Below are 26,845 nucleotides of genomic sequence, written 5' to 3'. Positions count from 1 at the left end.
AAATAAAGTAAAATAAAGTAAAATAAAGTAAAATAAAGTAAAATAAAATAAAGTAAAATAAAGTAAAATAAAATAAAGTAAAATAAAATAAAATAAAATCCTTAGATGGAGAAAAGAATATTACATAGATAGATAGATAGATAGATAGATAATGTATTTTTAGTAATTTTGACATAAGAAAGAACTTTGTTAACATCATATCATTTACAAATCATAAAAAAGTAAAGAAAACAAAAATTTAACCCATATTATATGCCTCTGAAACAAAACAACTAAAGCTAAATCTAAATTTATAAATTCTGCCGCTTAGTACTCCTATGCTTTGTTTGCCTAACAAGTTTCCTAGTAATGATAATACGGTTTAGAGTAAATGTGGCTGGTTAAAAGTACAATTAATCATTCTGGTGGACAAAATACGAAATTACCTTCCGATCGACGCAATAATAAATTCCTCTGAATTCCAATCTCAATGAGCTTAGACTGGACATATTTGATGTAAAATATTTCGACCTAAAGATCTAACCCAGACCTACTCCTCTTATCTCAAAATTTAGAATTCTAGCGTTCTCCCTGCAACAACCTCTAACACAAGAAGCAACACCAAAGAGTACAGTTCCAGTGGAAGAAAGCGAGGCCAGCTCGGTCTGCGACGAGTGTCGCTCAGAGGTTTCCAGCGACGTGATCAACCTGTCGCGACGGGAGATACACCCCATATCCTATGGAACGAACTGGACGCCCAAGCCGAACTTCTCGGGATACAAGGAGCCCCAGAGGAAGGCATCGATGAAGTCGATGCACACGATCGCCGTCGTCAACGACATAGAGGACTCTGACAAGCTGTCGCCAAAGCAGCTGCGGCACAGACGCGGATGTCACACAGTGATACCTAGCAACTCCAGCGACAAATCCAGTGGATGTTAACGCAAACATGGGTAGAATTTTTCTAGAACCGGGGATGACTGATCAAAGGCCATTCGTGATGGTTGCGTGAGAGAACAAGTACTTGGATGACGGTTTCTATGTTGGAGGTTGTATTCTGTGATGGGGATGGACACTTCGGATCGTGAACATTAGGTAAATTTTATTAATACACAATAATTATTGTTTCGATTCAACACTTAAACTACCAGGATCAAAGCATATGTATCATACAGAGTGTTCCAGAATTAGTGTAAGAACTGGAAATGGAGGGTAGCTGAGACGATTCTGAACCACAATTGCAATAACCTTTGCAAAAATCTCGAATGGTGCTTTGTTTTTCGTTAATAATTCAAAAACGAAACACCATCCGACATGTTTGCAAAAGAAATTATGGTTCAGAATCGTCTCAGCTAGCTCCTATATCCGATTCTTACACTAATTCGGGGTCACCCTGTATAAAGGGTCTACCCGTTAAGTTATGCCACTATTTTTTAGGTATTTCCGGTAGTGCAATTTATAAATGTTTTAAACAAAAATTTATCAGTTCTTGGTGAGCTAGATGTTTGCATATCTTTAAATCTGAATAACTGTTTTTTACATAAAAATGTAAAGGTCACCTTGACTTTTTTAAATTGCATCATATGTTTTGTACGTCATAGAGTCGTTGCTGATGTCGGGATGAATTCAACGGCGTTAGTATGACCTTAAAATGATCTTGAAAATTTTATGACAACGTAATTTTAACCCTTTGCACTCTGCACAATCTCATTGCAAAATGTGCGAACAGGAATCGTATTACATAAAATATGTAATATTTTGGAATGAAAATTTGGAAACGTGCTTTTTTTGATATTAGCACATTTGATTATAAATTCTTATAGCTATCGTGAAGCGGTAACTCTAAATCCACTAAATCCTTTATGTTTGCAGTGGTGTCACTAACAAAATTTGTTAGACTTACGATCCCCTCATGGGGTACATCGGAGAACAAAAGGTTAAAGAAAAATTATATCTTATAAAATAAATCACGTTATATAATATGTTCGAAATGCGATCCAACTTCTACGATACAGAGCTCCGCTCTGTAAGGATATTTATTTAGAGGTTCGGCGAAAACTGTCAAAATTCCAAGACAACACACAATACAGGGTGTCTACGTATAAGTTCGGACATACGCAGGGTGTCAATTCTACAACAAAAAATTACTCTTAGACATTTTCTTTGTGTCCCCATATTCTTGAGTATTTTCACTTTTAATTTTTGTTCTGTGATTTCGACTTGACAATCTTTAAACGGCCATAACTCCACCAAATTACAGGGCAAACTTAAACATCAGTACACCATTCGAAAGAGCGTTAAATTTTCCACCTCTCTGATGCAAAACCAAAATTTATTACGTAGGTTTAATAAGTGAAAAATTAGGTCAAACTTTACATTGTGACAATTTTTAAAAATTTGACTTTACCTGTTTTCGTTTTTCGGTGGTATTTTAGGGAGAAATTGACACCTCAAGGTTTTGTTTTTTTCCAATAAATTATTTTTTTCAAATTTAGACTCTTTTATCCGATCTCCTGTGCTGAAAACATCGATTTTTTGCTTTGTGAAATCGATTGTGTTGCAATCTCCATATCATTTATCGGTACACCGAGGTTGATTTTGATTAAATAGTCTCTAAAAACGATAATTCTGTGGATACATGGTTCAAAAACAATTATTATTATAAGGGAGAGGCTTGAGGTGTCAAAAAATCGGTTTTTTTCTTAATTGGGGAGGCCCGGGAGTGACACTAAAAAATACATCAAACTCGATGTCAAGTTAATTTTAAAGTGACAAGTCGATTTTTGTTGAAAAATGTCGATTATCACCTAAAAACGTCCGCTTTTCTGCATTTAAACGTCATTTTCTCCTTAAAATACCACCGTAGAGTTATTTTTGACTATACCATTCAACAGCTGAGACTTTGAGGAAGTTTTTCCCGACGTGCGACCGCCAAACAACTATGTATTTGAAACCGAAAAACGGATAGAGAAAAAGTCAAATTTTTAAAAATTGTCACAATGTAAAGTTTGACTTAATTTTTGACTTGTTAAATTTACGTAATAAATTTAGGTTTTGCATCAGGGCGGTGGAAAATTTAACGCTTTTTCAAATGGTGTACTGATTTTTAAGTTTGCACTGTAATTTAGTGGAGTTATGGCCGTTTAAAGAGCGTCAAGTCGAAAACAAGGAAAAAATTAAAATACTCGAGAATAAAGCGACACAAACAAAATGTCTAAGAGTAATTTTTTGTTGGAAATTTGTTGTTGAATTGACACTCTGCGTATGTCCGGACTTGTACGTAGACACCCTTTATATAAATCAAAATCATATCGCAATACAAATTGAATGACTAATCAATAAATTACTAACACAAATTGATAAACATAACTGACAATTATAAAACATACAAACATATCTAGTGGTTTAAATATAAACATTCATCCAACATTCACATTACAATACATTACAGCTCTTACAACTTTAACAACATTTACAGATTTTGGAATTCTGGGTTCATCTTAGAGGAAAAAGACGACCAAATCGAATTTTATTTTTACCGCGGCATCGTAGTAATCTGTGCTAATGACTAATAAGCAATCTACGCGTGCACCTGGCAATATTAATGGCGGTATCGCGTGCGGAGCACCCTGTTTCCAAGGTTTGAGTCGTCTCGATAAGAAGAAATGTCCTGTGGACGACGTCAGGGCAAGTCACAGTTTAGAATTCGCGTACGCGTGCCATTCTATACCCAGGACGACGTATTTTAATTTATAAACAGATTTAAGGGTCTTTAGAAAGCTCGTAGCATCGAGAAAGTTTGAGTGTATACGGGGGTACCGCGCTCGGGTAGCGTGCAGTCAGTGGGTTGGGATGTCAAGGACGTTCGGGAGGAGTTTAGGTCTTTTTAAGTGGGACGGTTGCGGACGTCTGTGTACACCTTGTAAATTAATGTTTCTAGGAAGGTACTCAAAATGTATTTTTTGAACATTTTTTGAAATTTTTGAATTGAAAAGGGGAGCAATGAGAATTTATCATAATGTATTTTAATTTTACATGTGTGAGCATGGATTGTTAATTTAAAATACATTCATATGGAAGATGTACAGTGTCCAGAAATGTGCAAATTAAAATCTATGAAAATTATATTGTACTAATGGTAATAGTTGATGCTCAATTTTGTAAACAATTCAATACTAGTATATCAAATTTGTAATTGGTAATGGTAAAAGAAGAGTCTGTGTATTTTTGAACATACACGTATATCACAATAATTCTCATCGTATGGTGTAAAAGACAGTTAAAAAAGAAGCTTAATGAGAATCTTAATAATAACTATGTACCTGACTTGTCCATTACCAATGTAAAGGAGAACACAATCTACATCTTCTATATATATATATATATATATTGATCTTATACATTATTATTATGTATGTTAAAATTTTGTTGATCCAATAAAATATATTCTTGTTTCCCCATACTATATTTGATGCGTACACATACACTTGTACAACTGATTGTACATCACAAGCTAACTACATATATGTATACCGTGTTCTGTACGATTTTCCTGAAAAATTAGGGAATATAATATGTTTACTGTTGGCAGTTTCTTCCAGCCATCAGAGATAAAGAACACTGCAAATTTTCATTGCGTGTTACTCGATGTCAACAGTAATCACATTTTACTTTGAATTCCTCAAGAAAAATGCGACGAAAATTTCTTGTTTTATACGCGAGCTTATATGTATAGAAAATTGTATAGATTATTGTGTTGCTGATTCCTGTGTAATCGTAAATACTTAGGTAAGATTTGTATTAATGTAATTTTTATACATAACAAATACAAGAAATTTACAAAATTTCAATACAAGTTATGAATAATTGTAAAATTATATTGTCTTCATAATGATTTATAAATACTCAACAATTATAAAACAAGTAGCATTCTAATTGTTTTCTTGATTTCTCAATCTGGAACTTGAAATACAGTGTAGTAAGTTTTATGACACTTAGATTTTCAAGGTCCAAGGCATATCCAGTATTCCAAGTCACACGTCATTTAGAATTTTGAGGTACAAGACGGTTGGAACTTCTGAATATATTCAGGTATAATTCAAAATACAAAACATTTGAATTCCAAATCACTAAACTGCGGATCTTTATGCATTTATAATATGTTGAAATATGCAAAATATATGCAAAATATATGCAAGATACATGCAAGATGTATGCAAAGTATATGCTAAATATAAGTATAGGGAATGTATGTATGGATCTATAAAATAATTATACAATAACTACTTATTATTACTACATAATTATTTAATAACTATTTTTTATTGTTTTATTCATTATAATTTAAATTAAAATATACAACAATAGTTTTTTTAATATTTTCGATTGTAAATTGATGCCTCTTATCTGTTAAAATTAATTTATACGCCGAAAAAGAGGGTTCTATATCACATGATGTTGTAGAGGCATATTTAAATTTACTCCAATGATGTGCCAGAATCTCTCGTGGTTCTCCAACGTGTTCACCCTTTAAAATCTTGCTTATTTTGAGTAATATATTAAAGTGTACGTTTCGTTTTAATACTGATTCCATTTTATCTATAACTTTTTCTCCATAATCACCGGGTCTAATTTTTAAATTTTCTGTAACTGTAGTTACCAAATCTATAGATTCTGTTTGAGGTAATCCTATTGTTTCCATTTCTTTATGGCCTCAGCTAACATTGGAAATGGTTCTAAATAAATGTCAAATTTAGTTGAAAATACTCGCATCGTAATGCTTCTTTAGTCGATTTAATTGACCAAGCCTCCTTTTCATCCAACGATTCTATGACGTCTTTTATTCCTTCTAAATGCGTTGCATAAAAAAACGCAGGTTCCAACCAAGTCCAAAAATATGCAACATATGCTATATGCAAAATATGCAAAATAAAAAATATATTTTTGGAACCATCTAATCATGACATAAATTTCTGTCCAGGTCCCATTCGTCTACCTATTTTCTATAAAAATATGCATTTGCATAAAGATCCGCAGTCTACAAATCACATATCACTTGGAATTTTGAGGTACAGGGCAGTTGGAATTCTAACGCGTACGATACTTAGAATTTCGAAGTACAAGACATTTGAATTCCAAGCCACACATTCAAAGAATACGAAACCTAGAATTCCACGATGCAGGATAAGGCACACACCATTCGGAATTCCAAAATACAGGGTACTTGAAATTCAAAAATCCTTTTCACAATGATTTTCCAATTATTTACCAGCGATCAGAAATGGGAACGTCAAGCATAATTTTTCATGCAGGCACCTACACATAATCTCAGGGTCGCTAAACGTCGCTTCACGGGGAGGGAGTGTCATTTAACGAACAAATTCCTCGTCACCTCCTTTGATTATTCACCAAGCAAGAGTCCCGAGGTTTCTTCGACCCCCCTTCGGGGTGAGTTAGACAGGACCCCCGGTGGAGGGGGTTGCTCCCCAATGCGCATGCGTTCGAAAGGGGTAGCACTTCCCATTTTCCAGCGGAGTATTATTCTGTAACTACATCCCTTGTGGGGTAGGTCTACGCGAGATACACTCTCGGCAACAGACACTCGCTCAAACAACTCACCCGTTGGATAGTTCGTTTTGGTTCGTTGGTGTTATCGCGACTTGTGTAGTCGTTTGCGAATTAAAAAAGGGTTGGAAAAATTGATATTTTGAAAGGACAAAGAGGTCGATGATCTTGGGCTCTCGAGACGGGCGTGAACGGATTGTTTTCCAACGCGTTCGTTGACTCTTGACGCTGAGGATTCCTGAGGATGTAAAGATCAAACACGATCATTCCCAGAAGAACACAAAGGATCAACATCAGTTTTAGCGGTCTCTGCTTCTCAGGTAAGGGTAATATAGTTGATATCGTAGAGAATACTGCAACAAATGCCGATGCGAGGGATTGTTTTTACAAACTTTCTTGAATGAATGTTTTGGTAATGGTAGACACTGTTTATGGTTGGTTCATAGGTTTTTACTGCCACGTAGTTATCGCGATTAAGTAAGGTTTTAATATATTTTGCGTCATAGAGAACTTTGACTGATGCAACAAATGCCGATGGATGATGTCAGAAATTATTTTGATAAATTCTTTTGAATAGATTTTTAGTTAATAGCGGACACTGTTAATGATTAATTCATAGGTTTTGACAGGTTTGTTTTGCTACGTAATTCTCGCGATTAAGTACGGGTCTTAGAGAATTTTAACTGGTTAACTGACAAATTGTTTTGATAAACTGTTTTAAATAAGTCTTCAATTAATTGTGGACACCGTTATTGGTTCATAAGTTTCGACAGGTTTGTAACTTTGCTACGTAGATATCGCGATCAAGCACCAGTCCACGTGCATGCTGTAACGTGACAGAAACCTTGTTATTGATTTTGGGTTCAGCATCCGTAGCGCGCGCAACGTGTATATGTATCAGGCAGAGCGTGTATTTGGGCAATGTACATATTCGACATAGCGTGTACATATTCGAGTGTATTTACTCGTTTCATCAGTGAAAGTGTAAACAGGATTGATTAATATTAGTAGTACTTGTATTATATGTATTTACTATAGGAATGTAGTATTTATACTTATTGTTAGTGAAATTGTCGGTAATTGTCATTTGATAATTTTTCAATTACTCGAAATGTAATCGAGATCTGACCGTGACCCATTGGTTTCGTAACCATTTGTCGGGACTTGTGTTTTCACTCCAGGCAATGAGAGACCCCGTTAAACCAAGTCACGTGACTGTGGGTCAATGTCATTGGTCCATTGCATCTCTGGCTAAAAGTGAAAATGCGAAAAGATTAGATGAAAGGATAAATTAAAGGAGAGTGCATTTTATTTGTGTTTTCTTTTAACCAATATATTAAATTCATTCATTTCTCTAAATACCTAATACAAGATATTTATGATGTATAATAGTCGTTAGTAGTTCACCATGCGAAAAACATGGATTTTCTAAACTTAATCCGGCAACGCGCAGTGACTGTCCTTGAGCTTTGTTAATTGTCATCGCGAAAGCAAGACGCACAGGAAACTGTAGTCGTTTGAATAACTTCAAATCCATACTAATACTTTTCAAATTATTTATTTATAATGGTCGCGTGAACAGCAAGGTCATTAGCGACCATAGTATAACACATAATTACAAATTAATTACAAATTAATCGTACATATACAATAGTTAAACTTTGTTATATAAGTCTACACTTTTAAAAAATGAAAGAGTCGCAGTGATATTTCTAAGACTGTTAGGGCAGTCACTGAAATGTGTCGGAAGTTTGAAATCTAGTCGTTTAGATTGAAACATTGGCCAGTCAAGTAATACATGTGCAATAGATAATTTAACATTGCAGGATTACAGATCGTAGGTGGATTTTTAGTAATTTTGTTAGGCATAGATCATATTTGTGTGGTCGATTCTAAGTCGCGTAATAACAACCTGATCCTTCCTGCCGGTAATATCAGGGCATTTGTGATTAAAGACATATTTTCTTATTTTCAATAATTTGAGTGGTGGTGAGCCCATACTGATATTATAAATGCGAAAGTAACTCTGTCTATCTATTACCCTTTTACACGCCTAAACCGCTGAACAAAAATATAATTTTCTTGAATTTAAATTTGGTAATGGAAGCATTTGTCGTTTTAAATAAGGGTAGTCTCGTATACAGGATGAATCATGTATCTTATTCTTCTATGTATAGTATTCTAGTTCTTCAAATTTTTTATTTTGACAAAAAGAAGGCTTCAGGTCGAAATCTCAATATTTGTATTTGAAGAAATTGACAGTTTAACAATATGATGTATTTTATGTCGTATGCGTTCAAGTGACATTTCAACCACGTGATGAACCTTCGTGAACCAGTCAGTGACTGTCTTTTGCTTTCTGTAACAGAGATGTTTGAATCGATATTTCTGATTCTTCATATACAAATATTGAGATTCCGAACTGAAACTTTCTAGTTACAACAAATTAAGTAGCATAAAAACCTTCTCCGTGAAAAAATAAATATATGTGCTAAGTTTCATGTTGATCGGTCAAACAGTTTTGATGTTTATAAATCACATATAAATATATATACATCCATTTTTATATATGTATATATTGTATATAGATTAAATTCGTATGTGGAATTTATAATACATGAAATTCATAAATTGTGTGACTTCACAATATGTGAAACTCGTGAATCTTAATTAAAATTAATTAGTTTAGAGATTAATGTTTAAAGACCAAGACAAAATTTTACTTGAATAATAGATAACGAGTAAAGTCAAATCCTTTGCAAGATATTCGTGACTTCAATGAAAAGTTAAATTTCAATTCCTCCGTTATGAAAAAATGTTAGCTTGCAATTTGAATTCAAATTTTTATTTAACAAGTAAGGGATGAACAGTTTTCGTCTAGGTAAGACTCTCATCTTCTAATAGATGTAAGCTCTCGAGTAAATTTATTTCAGCATTGCATCACCCCTGTTAATTTATTCAATTTCTTTCCTTGTACAATCATGAGCTTAGCGATTGAAGCCCGAAGCATCCGATTTAACGAGAATCGAGGTCACGATGAAACGTGTGACAGTAACGAGGAAGCGAATTGAAAAATTTATTGGAAAAGTAATCTGTAAACGTGGCGCGCCGATTTATGGTAGACGATCGCGTGTCGCGCGTGATTCAGTTATCGTTAGTCAAATGTATTACTCGTATGTATTGTCAATGGAAACTTTTCAAAATCAATATTCTCTATTCAATATTGCAATTCCTTGATTTTGCAGACGTTTAATTGAACAAAAAATGAATAAATCGATATTCCTCAAGCGAATATTACAATTTCTCGATTCTGCAGATTAATTTTAACAAAAGAATGTTTAACTGAATATTCCTGTATTGGATGTTACAATTCCTGGATTTTGTAATTTCATTCTAACAAAACGATGTTTAATTAAATATTTTTGTATTGAATATTATAATTGCTTAATCCTGCAGTGGTTTAATTCTAACAATAAAAAAGGTTTAAATCAATATTTTTCTATTCAATACTACTACTATACTTTGACATAAAAAAAGGAATGTATTGAAATTAAAATTTTGTGATAGAAATCGTCGTAAAAAATGAATATATTCAAAATAAAATTGTTATACAAATTATGATAAAAAATTAATACTTATAAAATCAAATTCTGTGATATAAATCATGATAAAAAATGAATGCTTCGAAAATCAAATTCTATGATAGAAATCATGATAGATATTTAATAAAATAATTCCACAATCATTAAAACTAACAATATTCCGAAGGCGACGACAAACTAGGTCATCGAGAAACATTCTTATGACTAGACTGTGGATCTTTATAGGAAATCAACACAAAACGCAAACAATATGCAAGAATATAAAAAAGATTGAAAGTAAAGTTCATGTTATAATATTTGCAGAAGAAAATAAATTCCTATTCAAGTTAAATATTTGTAGGCTCGTTCGCGAAGATTTTATTTTGCATAAAGATCCACTGTCTACTTATGACGAATACATTTCATTTACGCCAGGTGACTATAGATTTTCATCTGAAATTCATTTTCTCGAACTCGTGTCTTTCTCGAAATTGAAAACGCTCGTTTGCTACCTCGTTAATGTACAAACACCGCACAATACGATACATGTGTCATGAAATTTCCAATGATGATTCGTCGGCCACGTTACACACTGTTGAAATCGATTTTGATTCTTCAACGAATGAACAAAGTGGAATATTACGTCGCCGCATCGTTTCGTAGAAATTGAAGTTAATGAGCATTCGTGGCGCGATTCGCGAGAGTAGAATCGATGTTTGTTGTTGTGTATGTGTGTATGTGAAGATGTCACGATACATTTTTCACTGCACTTTGTTCAGGTCAGGAAATAAACGTACTTTATTTCCATTGCAGCAACGATGATTTCCCTTTTACAAAAATGAAATAATTGAGTAGACGTTATTAGCGCTCTGGAAATTAAAAAAAATAAGTAGACGTCATTAGATCATCCTCTATCTAGTTTCCAGCAGCTACTCCATATATAGAATAGTAATTAGAATTTTTATGACACTTCAAAAATTTGATCGATAGTCTCTCTGGACCACAACAGTTTTCATGTCATTCATTGTCTATCATGATTATCATTACAGAATTTGATTTTAAAATAAATAGATAATGTATGAAACATAATCCACGTAAAAGCTCTAAAACAATTTATCTTATTAATTAAAAAGAACAGCAGGCAGTTATGATACATCACGTTACGCAACGATTGTTACATGCTCCTGGCTTATCGCGTGTTTGTCCTCGATGACTCCTATCCTGCACGAGCAGGATGCTTTTACATAACCGATCTTGTAACGTAATCATAATCGATTCACCTTCAATTCCAAGCGTATACTAAACATCTAAGGTCACAGGAATTCTTATTTGTCAAATTATGATACTGTTAACTACTCGCGGTTGCCGGGATGCCGTTCGAGTTTTGTTGGCGTTTGTACGTGTGTGCCGACGAGTTTGTCGAAAGACCACCCTCGTTAGAGGGAAATGTGTAAGCTCCGGGGTATTTAATAAATTCTTTAATTCGTTCGGTTGAACAATGCTGATATATTCGTCATAAAATAAACGCTACACGGACATTTATAATCGTAATCGTAATTGTGTTCGTAATCGTAATCGTAATCCGTCTGTAACTCTGTAATCGCTATTGTTCTCTTCCTCTTGTCTTAGCCAGAGGGCGATAGTATATGTGCGCGCTGATTACGCTCGCGGCGCGAAAGTTTGAATTGGTTAATTGCCTTACAAATGAAAAATAGACAAATTGTGGTGCACAAAATTTACTATAATTAGTTTGTCGCGAAGTCCAATATGCGACTTGGTACTGATACGTCTAAATGACTACGAGCATCTCTAAGGTTCGAGTGTGTCACTCGAGAGTTCTAGACTAACAATCTACAAGTTGATTCTGAAGACGCCTTGCCGGGGTGAAAAACGCGCTGATAGGTTAAAATTAACAAAGAGGAATTTGGTGAGGGAAGTCAGAGTGACTGTCAACTTTTAACGATATTTCGAAGCGAAAGCTCAACGTGTTTTGCACGTGTAAACAATAAAGCAAAATTCCAAAGTGCGCCGAACGTTGCGAGGCTTTATGGTCCTTAAGGGTTTTTCGGTGCTACGCAGGGGTCTAGAGCGCTTCGAATGCGACCGTTATAAAATCGCGACGGAGTCTTATGGTTAAACAATGCAAGTGAAAGTTGTGTCGACTGAAAATGAACGGTGGTCTTAACAGATACGAACACTACCAATAATGACGAATTATTTTTTAACATTTATTCAATTATTACTTCTTCTTAATTTATTTACAAACTGCCTTCTCCACTAGTATACAATATTTTTAAAGAAAATATAACAGCTTTATCGTAAACAAATCCTAATATCTTTTTGAGAGTGTTCAATAGACACTAGACTCTACTAGATTCCATTAGACACTAGAGTCCAATAGATTAAACAAATTATACACGATTGTACTGTGGCTCCGTACTACTCCTCCACCCTCCCCTATAAAAATATAGTGTGGCTTCAATTTATTTTGTAAGCTAACGTAACCCTAAAAGTATCAATTTTTTGAACGCTGCTTGGTGATTTCAGGAGCCATGGCTGAGAAGATGTACTATTGGGGGGAGGAGAAGGATCACGTCGACCCGGAAGAGACCTTCATAGAGTTCAAGGTCAAGTCATCCGCATCAGAAAAGAAGCGCGAATCATCTCGAGCAGTTCCCAAGATGGCTGTCTCGTCGCCTCAGGGCAGAGCAACCGAAGTTGGGAGTAGAGTGGAGGACACTGAACGTGGAGGTTGGGATAACAAACTCGACTTCCTGTTCTCCTGTATTAGCGTGTCTGTGGGTCTGGGAAACGTTTGGCGTTTTCCGTATTTGTGTTACAAAAATGGCGGAGGTAAGTTCCTCAATTGCCTTAGATTGATAGACTGTGGTTTGGAATACTTAGGTATATGACAATTAGAATTCCAAGGTACACGATACTTGAATTTGTTAAGTACGAGACACTTGGAATTCTAAAGTACACGACACTTGGAATTTTGATGTACTACATAGACACTTAGAATTCCAAGATACAAGACATTTGAATTCTAAAGTACATGCTCCATGAAATTCAAAGATACACGATATTTGGAATTTCACATTCACAATTTTAAATTCCTAATTCTACATTTTATTACACATACAAAATTTCTGAGTTACCTTCATCCTCGACTAAGGCGATTTGAATGCATCAGTCGTTCGTCCTTTCTCAAATTTTTGGGATTCCGTGACAATTATCGAAGTATTATTTGCTGTTCGTGGATAATTACTCGAAAATGGAGCTACTCGTGGTCGTAAACGTATCGAGGATCATGCGGTGTTCATGACAATGTTCCTAATCAACAAAGACAATTAATTTTTGACGTTGAATATGCGAGGTTGCGTCGATAATTATGCATTCGCTCCGTGTCGTGCTCTCTGCTGACTAATTAAAACTGTTTGCACGATGCATACTTGATCAGAATACGTTAGTGTCTGTATTGAAATAATCTGTTACAGGTGCGTTTCTCATCACGTATGGAATTGCTATGGTGTTCTGTGGGATTCCAATATTCTTTCAAGAAGTAGCCATTGGCCAATACCTTGGGGCTGGGGGGATGACCCTGGTGGGACAACTGTGTCCTTTGTTGCAAGGTAATTTAATTTTCATTTTTAATCATTTAAAAAAGAATGTCGCGATGAATTTATAATTATCTTGATCAAGATTAACAAGAATAATTTAAAAAATTATTTATTATCTATTATCTATTATTCATTACTTTTAAAAACCAAAAGACATTTTAATACGATTGTAAATATGTAGATAAAGACATAAGTGGGCGAAGCAATTGTCGAAATTTAAATAATTGGTGGTCGAATCGAAAGTTAATATGTCTTTCATACAAGAAAAATAATGTGTCGAGACATTATTACAATATAATAATTCACAAAAATACATTATCAAGCCAATAAGTTAGTCTAATTTTTAATAAGTTAGTTCAATTAGATGGATGAGTCCGATCGATTGTTGTGAAGGACCCATGCAAAGTATAGTTGTTTTCAACTATTTATATACCTATAAATTCATAACAATAAGTATTGCAATGAATGTGTATTGTTTAATACCTAACTTTTAATTTTACCAATATTTCCTAGGAGTTGGATACGCAACTATGACGATAGTATTCTTCCTTGACATCTACTACTGTATAATTATCGCTTGGACACTTTTCTACCTAATCAGTACCTTCGTCAACATACCTGGTGTTCCTTGGAGTGGTTGTGGTCAGTTAAATAATTAAATATTACAGTCCCTTTTGGAATTCTCCAACCAGAATGTTCCACCAACTTCTTTCTTGTTAACATTCATTGTTGTAATTTTTCAGGCAATTGGTGGAACACTGAACACTGCTACGACGCTTCAGAAAAGCTTGAGCACATCACTGGGGTTAACAGTTCAAACACCACGAATGCCACCACGCCAGTTGAAGAATATTGGGAGTGAGTAAACGTTCTGTGATATGGTAAATATGGAATATATGGAAATATGGTAAATATGGAAGACATGGTAAATAATACTTTACTGGCAACGATCAGAAGCATCAATACAAGTAGAAGTCGCGAGCAATGGTCAGACACAAGAGTTATATTCAGTTATAGATGTGTAATTTTGTCGAACCTACGAATTTATATATCGAATTTTAATTCTAAAATGGAGCATTGTATTTTATACTGATTAATCATTTTACAGGAAGATTGACTCCTTCTTTAACTGTACCTCCTAATTCAAATTTTCAGAAAGTTTTTTTTTTTAATTTATTTATTTAATGTCGCATCAGCTTTTTAGCCATTAGCGACCGCATTGCAGTACATTGTTATATTTTGTGTCTTATTACATTGTATTTCACATACATCACTTGGTTTTCTTCTGTCTAACGATTTTAAACTACCCAAGACTAATAACACACTACATTTCTTTTATTATTTTGATTTTCTCAAGATAAGTTATTATTCCTTTTACATGTTTTCTTTCATTGAAACATTGTTTAATATCTACAGGAAGTTTTACTTGGGTTCTGGTGTTTTCACAAATTGGACATTCCAGCAAAATATGTTTAATGGATAGTTCTAAATTATAATTTTCACATCACGGTCTGTCAGATTTGGCTATTATGTACTGATGGGTTAATTTTGTGTGACCTATCCTTAGTCTTGTGAGAACAATTTGTTCCCTTCTTGAGAGGGAGAGCGCTGGGTTGTTCGAGTATATATTATCTCTTATTTCGTGTAGTTTAGTTAGGTTCGGTGATGTCCACTCCTGATTCCATTTGTTAAGAGTTTTTTTAGAAAGCTATTCTTGGGCGTCCTCTACTGGTGTTAATATTTCTTCTTCATCATCACTCGTCATTGTATTGAATTGTTGTGTAGTAAATTTGTTAAAGGATGAACCTTTTCGCACAGAATGCGTACATTATGATTTTTATAAAGTTCGTACTGTAAATTGTTAATTAATGAATTGGAATTGTAAGGATTATTGATTTCTGTGAGAATATCAGTGTCGTAAACTGTTATCTTAAATACATATTCAGAATTAATCGGTAACTTCTTTATAGCTTGTAGAATGATATAAATTTTACAAGATTTTTTGGAAATGCGTTGGGAAGACAAATTTTATTCTTTCATTTTTCAGATAGTTATAGTTTAAATTTTCTGAAAAATTTAATAAAGATCTTGGAATAAAATGTCATCGAAAATATACAGTATATAACTTTTTCATACGGCGCTCCATTTTGAGACAAAATTAAGTTTGAAGATTTTTGGAGAACATCTGTGGTTGAATAGAGCTTGGATAATGCGTCTGGCCATTGCTGGTTGCTTTTACTCTTATGATGGTACTTATGAATGCTGACAGTGATAACGTATGATACATCTTTCGTCGATTCTGTTATCGATTGATTAGTTTCAATTAATTAAAATAGATAAGACCACATCAATATCAATATTGCAAGAATCAGCAAGTAGATTGCAAGTAGAAAGAATGAATAATGGTCAGACGCGTTTACCAAGTGCTCAATCAAATGTGCACTCTACAGAGTGTCTACGTATAAGTTCGGACATACGCAGGGTGTCAATTCTACAACAAAAAATTACTCTTAGAGATTTTCTTTGTGTCCCCATATTCTTGAGTATTTTCACTTTTAATTTTTGTTCTGTGATTTCGACTTGACAATCTTTAAACGGCCATAACTCCACCAAATTACAGGGCAAACTTAAACATCAGTACACCATTCGAAAGAGCGTTAAATTTTCCACCTCCCTGATGCAAAACCAAAATTTATTACGTAGGTTTAATAAGTAAAAAATTAGGTCAAACTTTACATTGTGACAATTTTTAAAAATTTGACTTTACCTGTTTTCGTTTTTCGGTGGTATTTTAGGGAGAAATTGACACCTCAAGGTTTTGTTTTTTTCCAATAAATTATTTTTTTCAAATTTAGACTCTTTTATCCGATCTCCTGTGCTGAAAACATCGATTTTTTGCTTTGTGAAATCGATTGTGTTGCAATCTCCATATCATTTATCGGTACACCGAGGTTGATTTTGATTAAATAGTCTCTAAAAACGATAATTCTGTGGATACATGGTTCAACAACAATTATTATTCACCTCGCACTCAGGCTCTACACGCGGCTGGGAGAGGCTTGAGGTGTCAAAAAATCGGTTTTTTTCTTAATTGGGGAGGCCCGGGAGTGACACTAAAAAATACATCAAACTCGATGTCAAGTTAATTTTAAAGTGACAAGTCGATTTTTGTTGAAAAATGTCGATTATCACCTAAAAACGTCCACTTTTCTGCATTTAAACGTCATTTTCTCCTTAAAATACCACCGTAGAGTTATTTTTGACTATACCATTCAACAGCTGAGACTTTGAGGAAGTTTTTCCCGAGGTGCGACCGCCAAACAACTATGTATTTAAAACCGAAAAACGGATAGAGAAAAAGTCAAATTTTTTAAAATTGTCACAATGTAAAGTTTGACTTAATTTTTGACTTGTTAAATTTACGTAATAAATTTAGGTTTTGCATCAGGGCGGTGGAAAATTTAACGCTCTTTCGAATGATGTTGTGACGTGGGACACAGATTCCTGCGTCACAGCTTAAATAATTTTTAAATATTATTATTATATATATTTTACTTGCCTATCGGTAAGGTCAGGTCTTTGTCACAGCAGTCCCGTACGGGCCCTGGCTCGTATGTGAATTTCTATGTTCTTTATTTTATTTAAGATTTGGGATTTCAAATGGATGCGAGCGGTTAATTCAACTATAAAAATGTTCTATTGTTAACATAGCACTGTAATATTTATTCAATTAATATTTTCGTGGTATTGATTTTAATAATACAATGAGTTATGTGATTTGGATCAAATGTACGTTTGGTCGACAAGATTTAATATACACACTTTCCTTCTTTATAATCTCATACAGAAAATATACATATGAAATCGTCGAAAATTCAGTTACGCATTTAATAAAGAAAACAATGAGGAAAAAAAAATACATATATATTTGTTCCTGGAATATCAGATAGGGTTACCCCGGAAATGAAATATATCATTTATTGATATTCCGGAAATCAGAAATTGTGGTTTCATATAACAAAGAACACAATAAAATTGTAGTTTCATATAATAAAGAACACAATAAAATTGTCGGAATAATATTTTAGAAAATATGAATGGAAATACCACCCGAGAACATCAATGAGGGATTCCCCGGAAATGAAATATCATTTATTGATATTCCGAGTGGTCACAATAAAATACATTTATAAATATTTATACAAAAAATATTGCTTGGAAGAAAATCAACTCACCACTAAAATATAACCACTAAATATCTTTACAATACAAATCGAGAAAAACGCTGGTCTCGATGTTCTGAGTTGTTCTGGTCGCCCTGTGGTTGAAGGAAAAACACACGCACACGTTTTACGGTTATAATTAACGCTAAATTATATTTACAACAAAAAAGATTTAGTATCAAAGTATTTAAATAAATTAAATTAATAAAAGAAATCGAATAAAACGAGTTGTTTTACGAGGAACTAGAGTCTTTGCCTACCACTCACTTTGTATAATACTACTAAGTACTCGATATACAACTATGCTCAAATTTAGCTCGCTCGGACTAATATCGCGCTTCGTGCGACTGTACGATGAGAAGTGAGAAGGCTCGTGCCTTGCTCGACCACGTAAACTCGATGGAACGTTCTAGAAGCTTTGGAGACAAAGGATCTTAGAACCCCGTGATCGTGGCCAGTTTATAGAAAAAGTCTTCAAGATTTCGCGACTCGGTACACGCAAGAATTTGGTGTTTACGAGTTGTACCGCGTCTCGCGCCTCGCGCCCACCAAACCGCTCGATTCGTCCTAGCGACGACGTGCGCGCGGACGAATCACGCTGCTATTCGAGTTACGGCTTCGGTATTCGGAGCGTACATGGAGAAGAAATAGCAAAATAAAGGTTTAACCTAAATGTGCGATATTTACATGTCCTTCTTCCAATGATATTTGTAACCGTGATATTTGAACGCGATGGTAATATTCGGTGTGCTTATCTTTCCAACAATTATACATGTATACGCCACTGTTACATTTCATGATTTATCGTATTTACAGTACTAAACCTATTAAAATATTAACAATTGAACATATTTACAAACTTTATACAGGGTGCGGCACTGCCAGCAGGGTGAAAATGGCGTGTCGACGTTGATTTCAAGGAAGGAATGTGTAACTTTATTCAAAAATGAATTTAATGAACTACCGTCAAAGGCTAGGTTTGTGTTCGATTAGAACGAATTCGGGATGGTAAACCATCTCGAACACATTCCTGCCGACGAAATCAAGAAAAATAAAAATGAAAATATCGGCACGTAACAATGTACTGATTTTTAACTTTGCACTGTAATTTAGTGGAGTTATGGCTGTTTAAGGAGCGTCAAGTCGAAAACATAGAAAAAAAAATTAAAATACTCGAGAATAAAGCGACACAAACAAAATGTCTAAGAGTAATTTTTTGTTGGAAATTTGTTGTTGAATTGACACCCTGCGTATGTCCGGACTTGTACGTAGACACCCATTATAAACTCTATCAATTCTATACATTCAATAACTTCTATAAATTCTGTAAATTCTATAAAATCTATGAAAACTAAAAATTTGTTAAGCCATAACCATGATTGATTCTAGACGACGAGTTCTTGGGATCACGTCTGGCATCGAAACGATCGGCGGGATCCAATGGGAGCTGTTGGGCTGCCTGATACTCGGCTGGCTGCTAGTTTACTTTATCATCAGGCGTGGTCTTCATCAGAGCGGTAAGATCATCTGGTTTTCAGCCTTGTTCCCCTACGTGGTGCTTTTCATTCTTTTGGGAAGAGCGGTGACATTGGATGGCGCCTCCGACGGTTTGAAATACTACGTCACCCCGAGATGGGAGGAGTTGCTATCGCCTGGACCATGGATCGACGGTGCCACGCAAATTTTCTTCGCTTACAGTATCGGCACCGGTGCTTTGCCTGCTTTGGGGTCGTACAACAAGTTTCACCACAACTGCTACAAGTGAGCAATCATAGTATTAAACTCGACTTATTTTTCACCAGTACAATGTTTCCAGAAAATTACTTATCGTTGTTTATGTAGTCAAGATTGATTTTAACAGGCTGTTTAAGAGGTACTCTCTGTAGGGTCATTCCATGCCAACTCGGACACTTTTTGAGGAAACATCTCCGATTTTGACGAAATTTCAATATGTTGTAGTCTTTAGTGATATTTGAACGTATCTCAAAGGATTTCGAAATATTTTGAAAATTGTCGATTTTAAAGCTGTCAAAGTTTTGTGCTACCTTTTCTTCAAAAAAATATAGCTATTGAACTAGGCAACGGATGAAAATGACCTTTTACGTGCTTATAGCGAAGACATGGAAGTATCAAATACAAATTATTTCACAACAAAAAAGAGTTTTCTAAACCATTTTTTTCCAAATCGTTTCAAACAAATGCCTTGATTTTAAATGTATTTAAAAATCTGAAAAGAAATGAGTTCATAGCCCCATTTTTCCTCTTTCAATGAAAACCACTAGAAGGTGATAAGTATTCTTACATCTTGCTAGGATGGAATTTGACAGGATTAGGTTATTGGAGAAATATTTTATCATATCTCTGATCACTGATAATATTATTATTTATTTTATAATTTTAACAATCTGTGATTTTTTACTATTGGAATAAATTTTATCTGATAAATGGGATACTATGTCTGTCGGTACAAATGAATGAAATTTTTCGTTCCATGAATGGTTTCTGCAAGTTCATGTCAATCTGTTAATAATTTTGAATGATCTTTATATTCTTGTACTGAGCTGAATTGAACATTAATTTTTTCGATATTAGCGATATTTTTATATTAAAATAAATACAATTTAATAAATCGTAGTTTCCATTTCGATGATTTTGAAATTAATGCAAATAAAAATTAAAGATTTAATTAAAGATTATTCAAAATCCTTTGAAATACGTTCAAATATTACTAAAGACTACAACATATCCAAATTTCGTCAAAATCTGATATGTTTCTCCAAAAAGTGTCCGAGTTAGCATTGAATGACCCCTACAGAATATAACGGTTAGAATATCCTTCAAAGTAAGGTAACTGTTAAAAGCTGTTGACTTCTTTCTTTTTATCTTGCTGAAAATGAAGTTTAATACAATTAGATATACAGGATGTGGCAGAAATAACTCCCACATTTTAAAAAACGATTGAAAAAAGTGGTGCGAGGTACCACCAGACACTTTTTATTTCTTAAATCTAGATATAAAAAAGTTTTTTTTACTTTATGTTTTAAAAATTATGTCGTCCAAATGGTGGCCTTTACGGGCGATACACATTTAGAGTCGTTCTTGAAAGTTTTCCATCACTCGCTAGCATTTCGGGAAAAATTCTTTCAATTTCCTCTTGGATATCCTCCTTTAATTCAAGGACCAAGGACGATGTTTGAAAACCTCGGCCTTGAGATATCCACAGAAAAAAGTCACATGCACTTAAATCCGCCGAGCTACGGTCCATACAGGTCCGTAAAGGCCATCATTTGGACGACATATTTTTTAAAACATAAAGTAAAAGAAACTTTTTTATATCTAGATTTAAGAAATCAAAGGAATCTGGTGTTATCTCGTACCATTTTTTTTCAATCGTTTTTTAAAATATGGGAGTTATTTCAGCCGCACCCTGTACTCTCAATAGTATAATTCACGACAGCAATTGAAATAAGTTAAAAAATGATACTAAACTTTTCTCCCTCCACTTTAAATTAACGTCAACAATTAAATTCGTGGCTAAAAGAAATATAAATAGTGAGACAGGAGGAGAGAGTGCTTCTCAAGATCATTTAAAATGTTATAAATGCAACGTGAACGCCCGAAGTCTTTGAAAATGTGAGCTTTGTCTTCCAGAGATGCACTAATCACTTGTATAGTCAACACCCTAACTTGCCTACTGGCTGGCTGCGTGACGTTCTCCATACTGGGTCACATCGCCTCGGAGCAAGGTAACCACGTGTCCGATGTGGTCAAGAGTGGGCCAGGTCTGGTGTTTCTCACATATCCAGAGGTCGTCTTGAAGCTTCCTGGGGCCTCGATGTGGGCCACCATTTTCTTCACTATGCTGCTCGTAAGAAACAATTAACTCGAACGGAGGAGTGTACTGCCCGCTTCTTCTGCGATCCATGTCTGTTTATGTGTAACGACGTAATTCTATTTATCATTTAGAATTTATATAACATGAATTATTCATGAATTTTTATGATAGTGCATTATGGCCTATGAGCTGTTCTGTTTCATAGGAACCATTTTTGGTTGATGATGCAGTTGTTCAAATAGTGTTTTGTGGTAGAATTATTATGGAATAGGTAGGTTCTATTGAAATTGTGTTAGCAACAGATCTATGGTTAGGCATTCAACAAAAATGTGCTAGATAATGAATAGTACAGGTGACAATAAGTAGATGTTTGGGGAAAGGCGTCAAATAAAAGTATAAATAAGTAGGAGTTAGGAAGATGATGTTCCTAAGCAATTCGATTAAATGAAATGCTTTAAAAGATATCATCTTTCGATTATTTTTAAAGCAAGAATTACAATAAAAGGTAGCTAAAAATTAACAGTACAGGTTGATAGTAAAATATAAACTGTACAAATTAAAGCAACAATTTGTACAAATATATGTACAATGACATACTTTTGGTGTTTGCAATAGATACTCGGAATCGACAGTGAATTCTGTATCGTGGAGTCCTTTATCACGGGTGTAATCGACAATTGGGCTGATAGTCTTCGTCCTCACAGAAAGAAGTTCACCATCGCTATTTGTCTCCTCATGTTTGCTCTGGGACTGCCTATGGTGACCAATGTTAGTATAAATATATCAAGTAAACAACAGTTTCATTTAAATTTATTTCCAGTACATCTAACATTCTTAACGATTACATGAAATACTCTCTTCACAAGTATGTACACATTTTTTTTTCATGATCACGGATTTATTCACGAATTTTAAATTCTAATTTCCATTTAACGAGTAACGAATAAACAATGATAATTAACTTTCATTTCTTATGTATATTATATGAAATAGTATAATATAATAAGAAAAAAACATAATAATATATAATATAATGTAACATAAATAAACAAAAAGTATATTTATTATAAATACATATCGTTATAATTATACAGGGTGTTCAGGCTATTACTAACCAGCGTTTTTCTCGTAAATGGTATATATGACACAAAAATGAAAGACGAAAAATTTATACTGTTTTTGTGTGCAATAATGTAACCAGCTATATTTGTAGATCTTTCGTATTTGTACTATTTTCTGAGAAATGAAGTGGAATGAAGAGAGTATCAAATTCCAAATAAAAAAGTCCATCTTGATATTACGTTAAGACAATTTTCAAGTAATAAAGTAAATTTACTCGTTACCTATTAGGTTTAGGGCTAATAAAGGTCAATACTTTTTTATTTAGAATTCGATACTCTACCATATTTTTGTATAAAAGATATACCATTCCATTTAAAAAACTGAAAGTTACTTTCATTTCTCAGAAAAGAGTATAAATACGAAAGATTTATCTACCTGGTTACATTGGACATAAAAAACAGTATCACATTTTCCTCTTTCAGTTTTTTGTCTTATGTACCATTTACGAGAAAAACGCTGGCTAGTAATAGCTTGAACACCCTGTATATTACACATATGTATTTTCATAGTCTATATATCTATTCTTTATTCTAATATTTATTATTGTAGTGGCTGACGGGAAAATAAGTAAGATTCATGTGCTTTTTAAGACTTTTTAATGGAACGATCGTGTCCGTACTCCGTGGCTTCTCTTACTAGACTAACTTACAGACTCATCATTCGTTCTCCCAAGCATCGCAGACATTCTTTCTTCATTCTCACATCGCGTTCACTCTGTTTAAATAAATGCATTCACCCAAAGGAACATTCGACCCAATCATATAAACATCCGCTCGACGTTCGAACCAATAATCTAAACACTCACTCAACGCTTGTCACGCAACACGCACCTCGATTCACTCTTCCAGACGTAACATTTAAAACTAAACATAATTATTATAAATATAAGCTGAAAACGTGGCGTCAGCTCGTCGCCGATGCCGCCACAATTATATAATATTCCAAACATCGACTCTATTTACATAAGAGTTTTACTTATTTTTACCATGGACAAATAATTTAAACTAATTCACGTTTGTTCACTTGTGTTCCCAAGGGTGGAGTGTACATATTCCAATTGATGGATTTCTATTCAGCGAGCGGTATGTCGATCTTGTGGGTCTGTTTCTTCCAAACGATCGCGATATCGTGGATCTTCGGGGCGCAGAAGTTCTGCGATTGCATCCACCAAATGATGGGCATACGATTGAATAAATTCTGGTACATATGCTGGGTGGTGTTCGCGCCTATGATCATGGCTGTAAGTACCATATTAAGCTTTCGTTGCTATTTGTCGCAAAAATTTCGAAGGAATTCTGCAGAAAAACAGAACGATTAATCAATTTTGACGGGTGGTAATTTTCTTTTTGAGAGCACGCCTAATTGCAACGATCCGTCTATATCTTCGTGCAATGTCGCGCGTTTATCTGACATATGATCGATGCTCTTCGTTTAACCTAATGTTTTCACTTGTGAACTGTAAATGAACAAAGATTTTTTTTAATGCGTTAGGCAGACTACGAGATGCTTTATAAATAAGTAAATGCAACATTTTTGTGAGATATATGTTACATACATTTTTGTGACTTTTTATGTATTATTTGCCACTTTAGAATATTATACTAATTTTTGTTTTTTCTCGCAGGCCATCTTCGTGTTCCAATGCGTTCAATACAAGCCCTTGAAATATGGAAGCGATTATGAATATCCAACATGGGCGGAAATCGTGGGTTTCTGTCTCAGTTTGTCATCCATGATTTGGATACCAGGCTACGTTATCTATTATCTTGTCGTGACTCCAGGATCTGTCAAACAGGTGAAGTATTTGTACATTATGAACAAATGTCGACAATCTTTAAATGTTTACTAGCACTTTTGCTGGGTTCCAATAATGAAAATCGTGCAAATTGACTTTACCCCGCGGTTTCACTCGCGTGAAATACTATTCTTATTGTACAGGGTATTTCACTTAACTTGAGTTCCTTAAATATATCACTTACTTTTTTTGATAGAAAAAATGTCAGGGGGAAGAAAATATTTTGTTCTGAAATAATTTTTAATTGATATTTCCATGTCTTCGCTATAAGCATGTAAAAGATCATTTTCCACAGACCTTTTTCCTCTCTTTATTACCATTCATAAATGTTCCTCAGAATAAGAATTGTGAAAATGAATCTTACTTTATGGTAATAAAATTTTACTGTTACTTCATAAGCCATTTTTAAACATGTAAAAATTTTCTTCTCTTTCACAGAATATTCTAAAAGGCCTAAAACCGAACATAAAGTCTCAACCAAAATTACCAAAAGGCGAGAAGTCCGCAGTGATACCGATGTCCGAAAGTAGCGCTGGCCTAATCACCAAGAACAACAGTTTCCTCAGTGAAACATGATCTCTGTGAACAAGATTTTTTTTAAAGAATTCCTAAGTAGGTTGTAATTATCGTAAGTGAAACGCAATCTAATCAATTTATTTTAACATCGACCAAAGAAACTGCTGGTGCCATACCATCAGTGTTTGTTGCTTCATTTAGTTGACAGAACAATAGCAGAATTTTAAATCCTAGTGCCGAGTAGTACTGTATTTTGGCATTATCGAAACTAATATACTTGTTTAATGTGCACGGGGAAGAATTGTCGAATTTGAACACTACTTCGTACATTTTCAATTACGAAATTGTCCAAACTAGACAATTTTACCAAATACCTAAAAGCACGTGGAACAACTATAACTCTAGACTAGAATTTTAAAACGATGACGGCCTCTTGTAGCTGAGCAAATGAATTTTATAAAGAGATAAAGTAATAATTTATTAATCCTCTAACTGTCAGTTGTAAATTATGGTTTCTGGAACGAATTGGCTATTTTTTTTATTGTGTTTAAGGAGCTCATTTTCAAGAATTTTTATTTCATAATAATTGCAAAATGTTAATGTTTTTATATGTAATAGTTGACACGTTGAGTTAATAAAAAGTTTTTTTTATTTACTTTACTTAGGCTACCTAAACAGCAAAATATTTTAATCTCAAATTATAACACAACAATAGCCCAACCTAGCCAACGGTCTAATTAAGGCTGCTTTCTCTGATGAGAATTTTTAATGTAAACAAAACGTCAATGTGAAATTGTATACATTTTTTAAAGAAACACGAGGTACCGGATATATATTATATTTAATATTTAATAAATCAATTAGTTTATCATTCATAGGAGAACAATAGATAATTAAGTGTAAGTATAACACATAATTTTTTTGTTTACACTTGAGAGTGGCTGTGTCAGGATTGAACAAGTTTTACGTAAGAATTGCTTTTCGTTGTTGCTAAATATTAAATATCGTTTTCAAGAGCATCGCCTCTTCTTTCTTTAACAAATTTTCTCAAGCTCAAGATACCATTGCTTTGAATTGTCACTGTTGTTTGAAACAAGTGGCGATCTTATGCGAAACTAAGCAGTTGTCAAACATTGTGCAACAACTGGCAACATGCCTTCATTCAAAGTTCCTTGCGCGGATTCAGCTGTAATATAAAAGAAAATTTTATTATACATGTGTATTTTTGCTGTGCGATATCGTTTATTGTAATAACGAAGTTTCAATTTCTGGAGAAAGTAGCACAGTTTGATTATTCTTTCTAGAAAATTGGAATTGTAGCTAGCTCAAAAATATGCATAATGTAATTTGAAATTTACGATATGTTATTAAAAACCACTTCAGCGTTTACCACCCGAGAACATGTCTGTTACTGTTTCGTGCAAGCGAGGCCAATAAATATTGTTCGACATAGAAACGAATGCGATACAAGTATTTTTAAAACGAATCTGGTCATTTAAAAATTGACTTAAATTATTTCTGAACTTTCTTTTCAGACAATCTATTGATTTACAAAAATTACTGTATAGATTTGGACATTTTGAATCAAATAATAATCAGGACAGATTGAT

The 26,845-nt window shown here is 34.0% G+C and overlaps 1 protein-coding gene across 1 annotated transcript; it reads left to right on the top strand.

Moving 5' to 3' along the window:
- Positions 1-6,536: 6,536 nt before the first annotated feature.
- Positions 6,537-25,894, top strand: LOC128888554 (sodium- and chloride-dependent GABA transporter 1-like). The gene is made up of 11 exons (XM_054145520.1): positions 6,537-6,863; positions 12,672-12,977; positions 13,622-13,756; positions 14,258-14,386; positions 14,488-14,602; positions 19,357-19,728; positions 21,619-21,835; positions 22,418-22,570; positions 23,961-24,164; positions 24,549-24,719; positions 25,158-25,894. Exons 2-11 carry the CDS (start codon positions 12,677-12,679, stop codon positions 25,293-25,295), a joined length of 1,935 nt encoding a protein of 644 aa, XP_054001495.1. The 5' UTR covers positions 6,537-6,863; positions 12,672-12,676; the 3' UTR covers positions 25,296-25,894.
- Positions 25,895-26,845: the final 951 nt, after the last annotated feature.

This window comes from Hylaeus anthracinus, unplaced genomic scaffold (assembly GCF_026225885.1).
Source record: "Hylaeus anthracinus isolate JK02 unplaced genomic scaffold, UHH_iyHylAnth1.0_haploid 11994, whole genome shotgun sequence".
Classification (NCBI taxonomy): Eukaryota; Metazoa; Arthropoda; class Insecta; order Hymenoptera; family Colletidae; genus Hylaeus; species Hylaeus anthracinus.
This window is presented reverse-complemented; position numbering and strand designations above follow the sequence as displayed.

Coding starts and splice junctions, on each gene's coding strand:
- LOC128888554 (XM_054145520.1), top strand. CDS start 12,677: ATGGCTGAGAAGATGTACTATTGGGGGGAGGAGAAGGATCACGTCGAC. Junction 19,729..21,618: donor TTTCACCACAACTGCTACAA/GTGAGCAATCAT, acceptor TTTGTCTTCCAG/AGATGCACTAATCACTTGTA. Junction 24,720..25,157: donor CTCCAGGATCTGTCAAACAG/GTGAAGTATTTG, acceptor TCTCTTTCACAG/AATATTCTAAAAGGCCTAAA.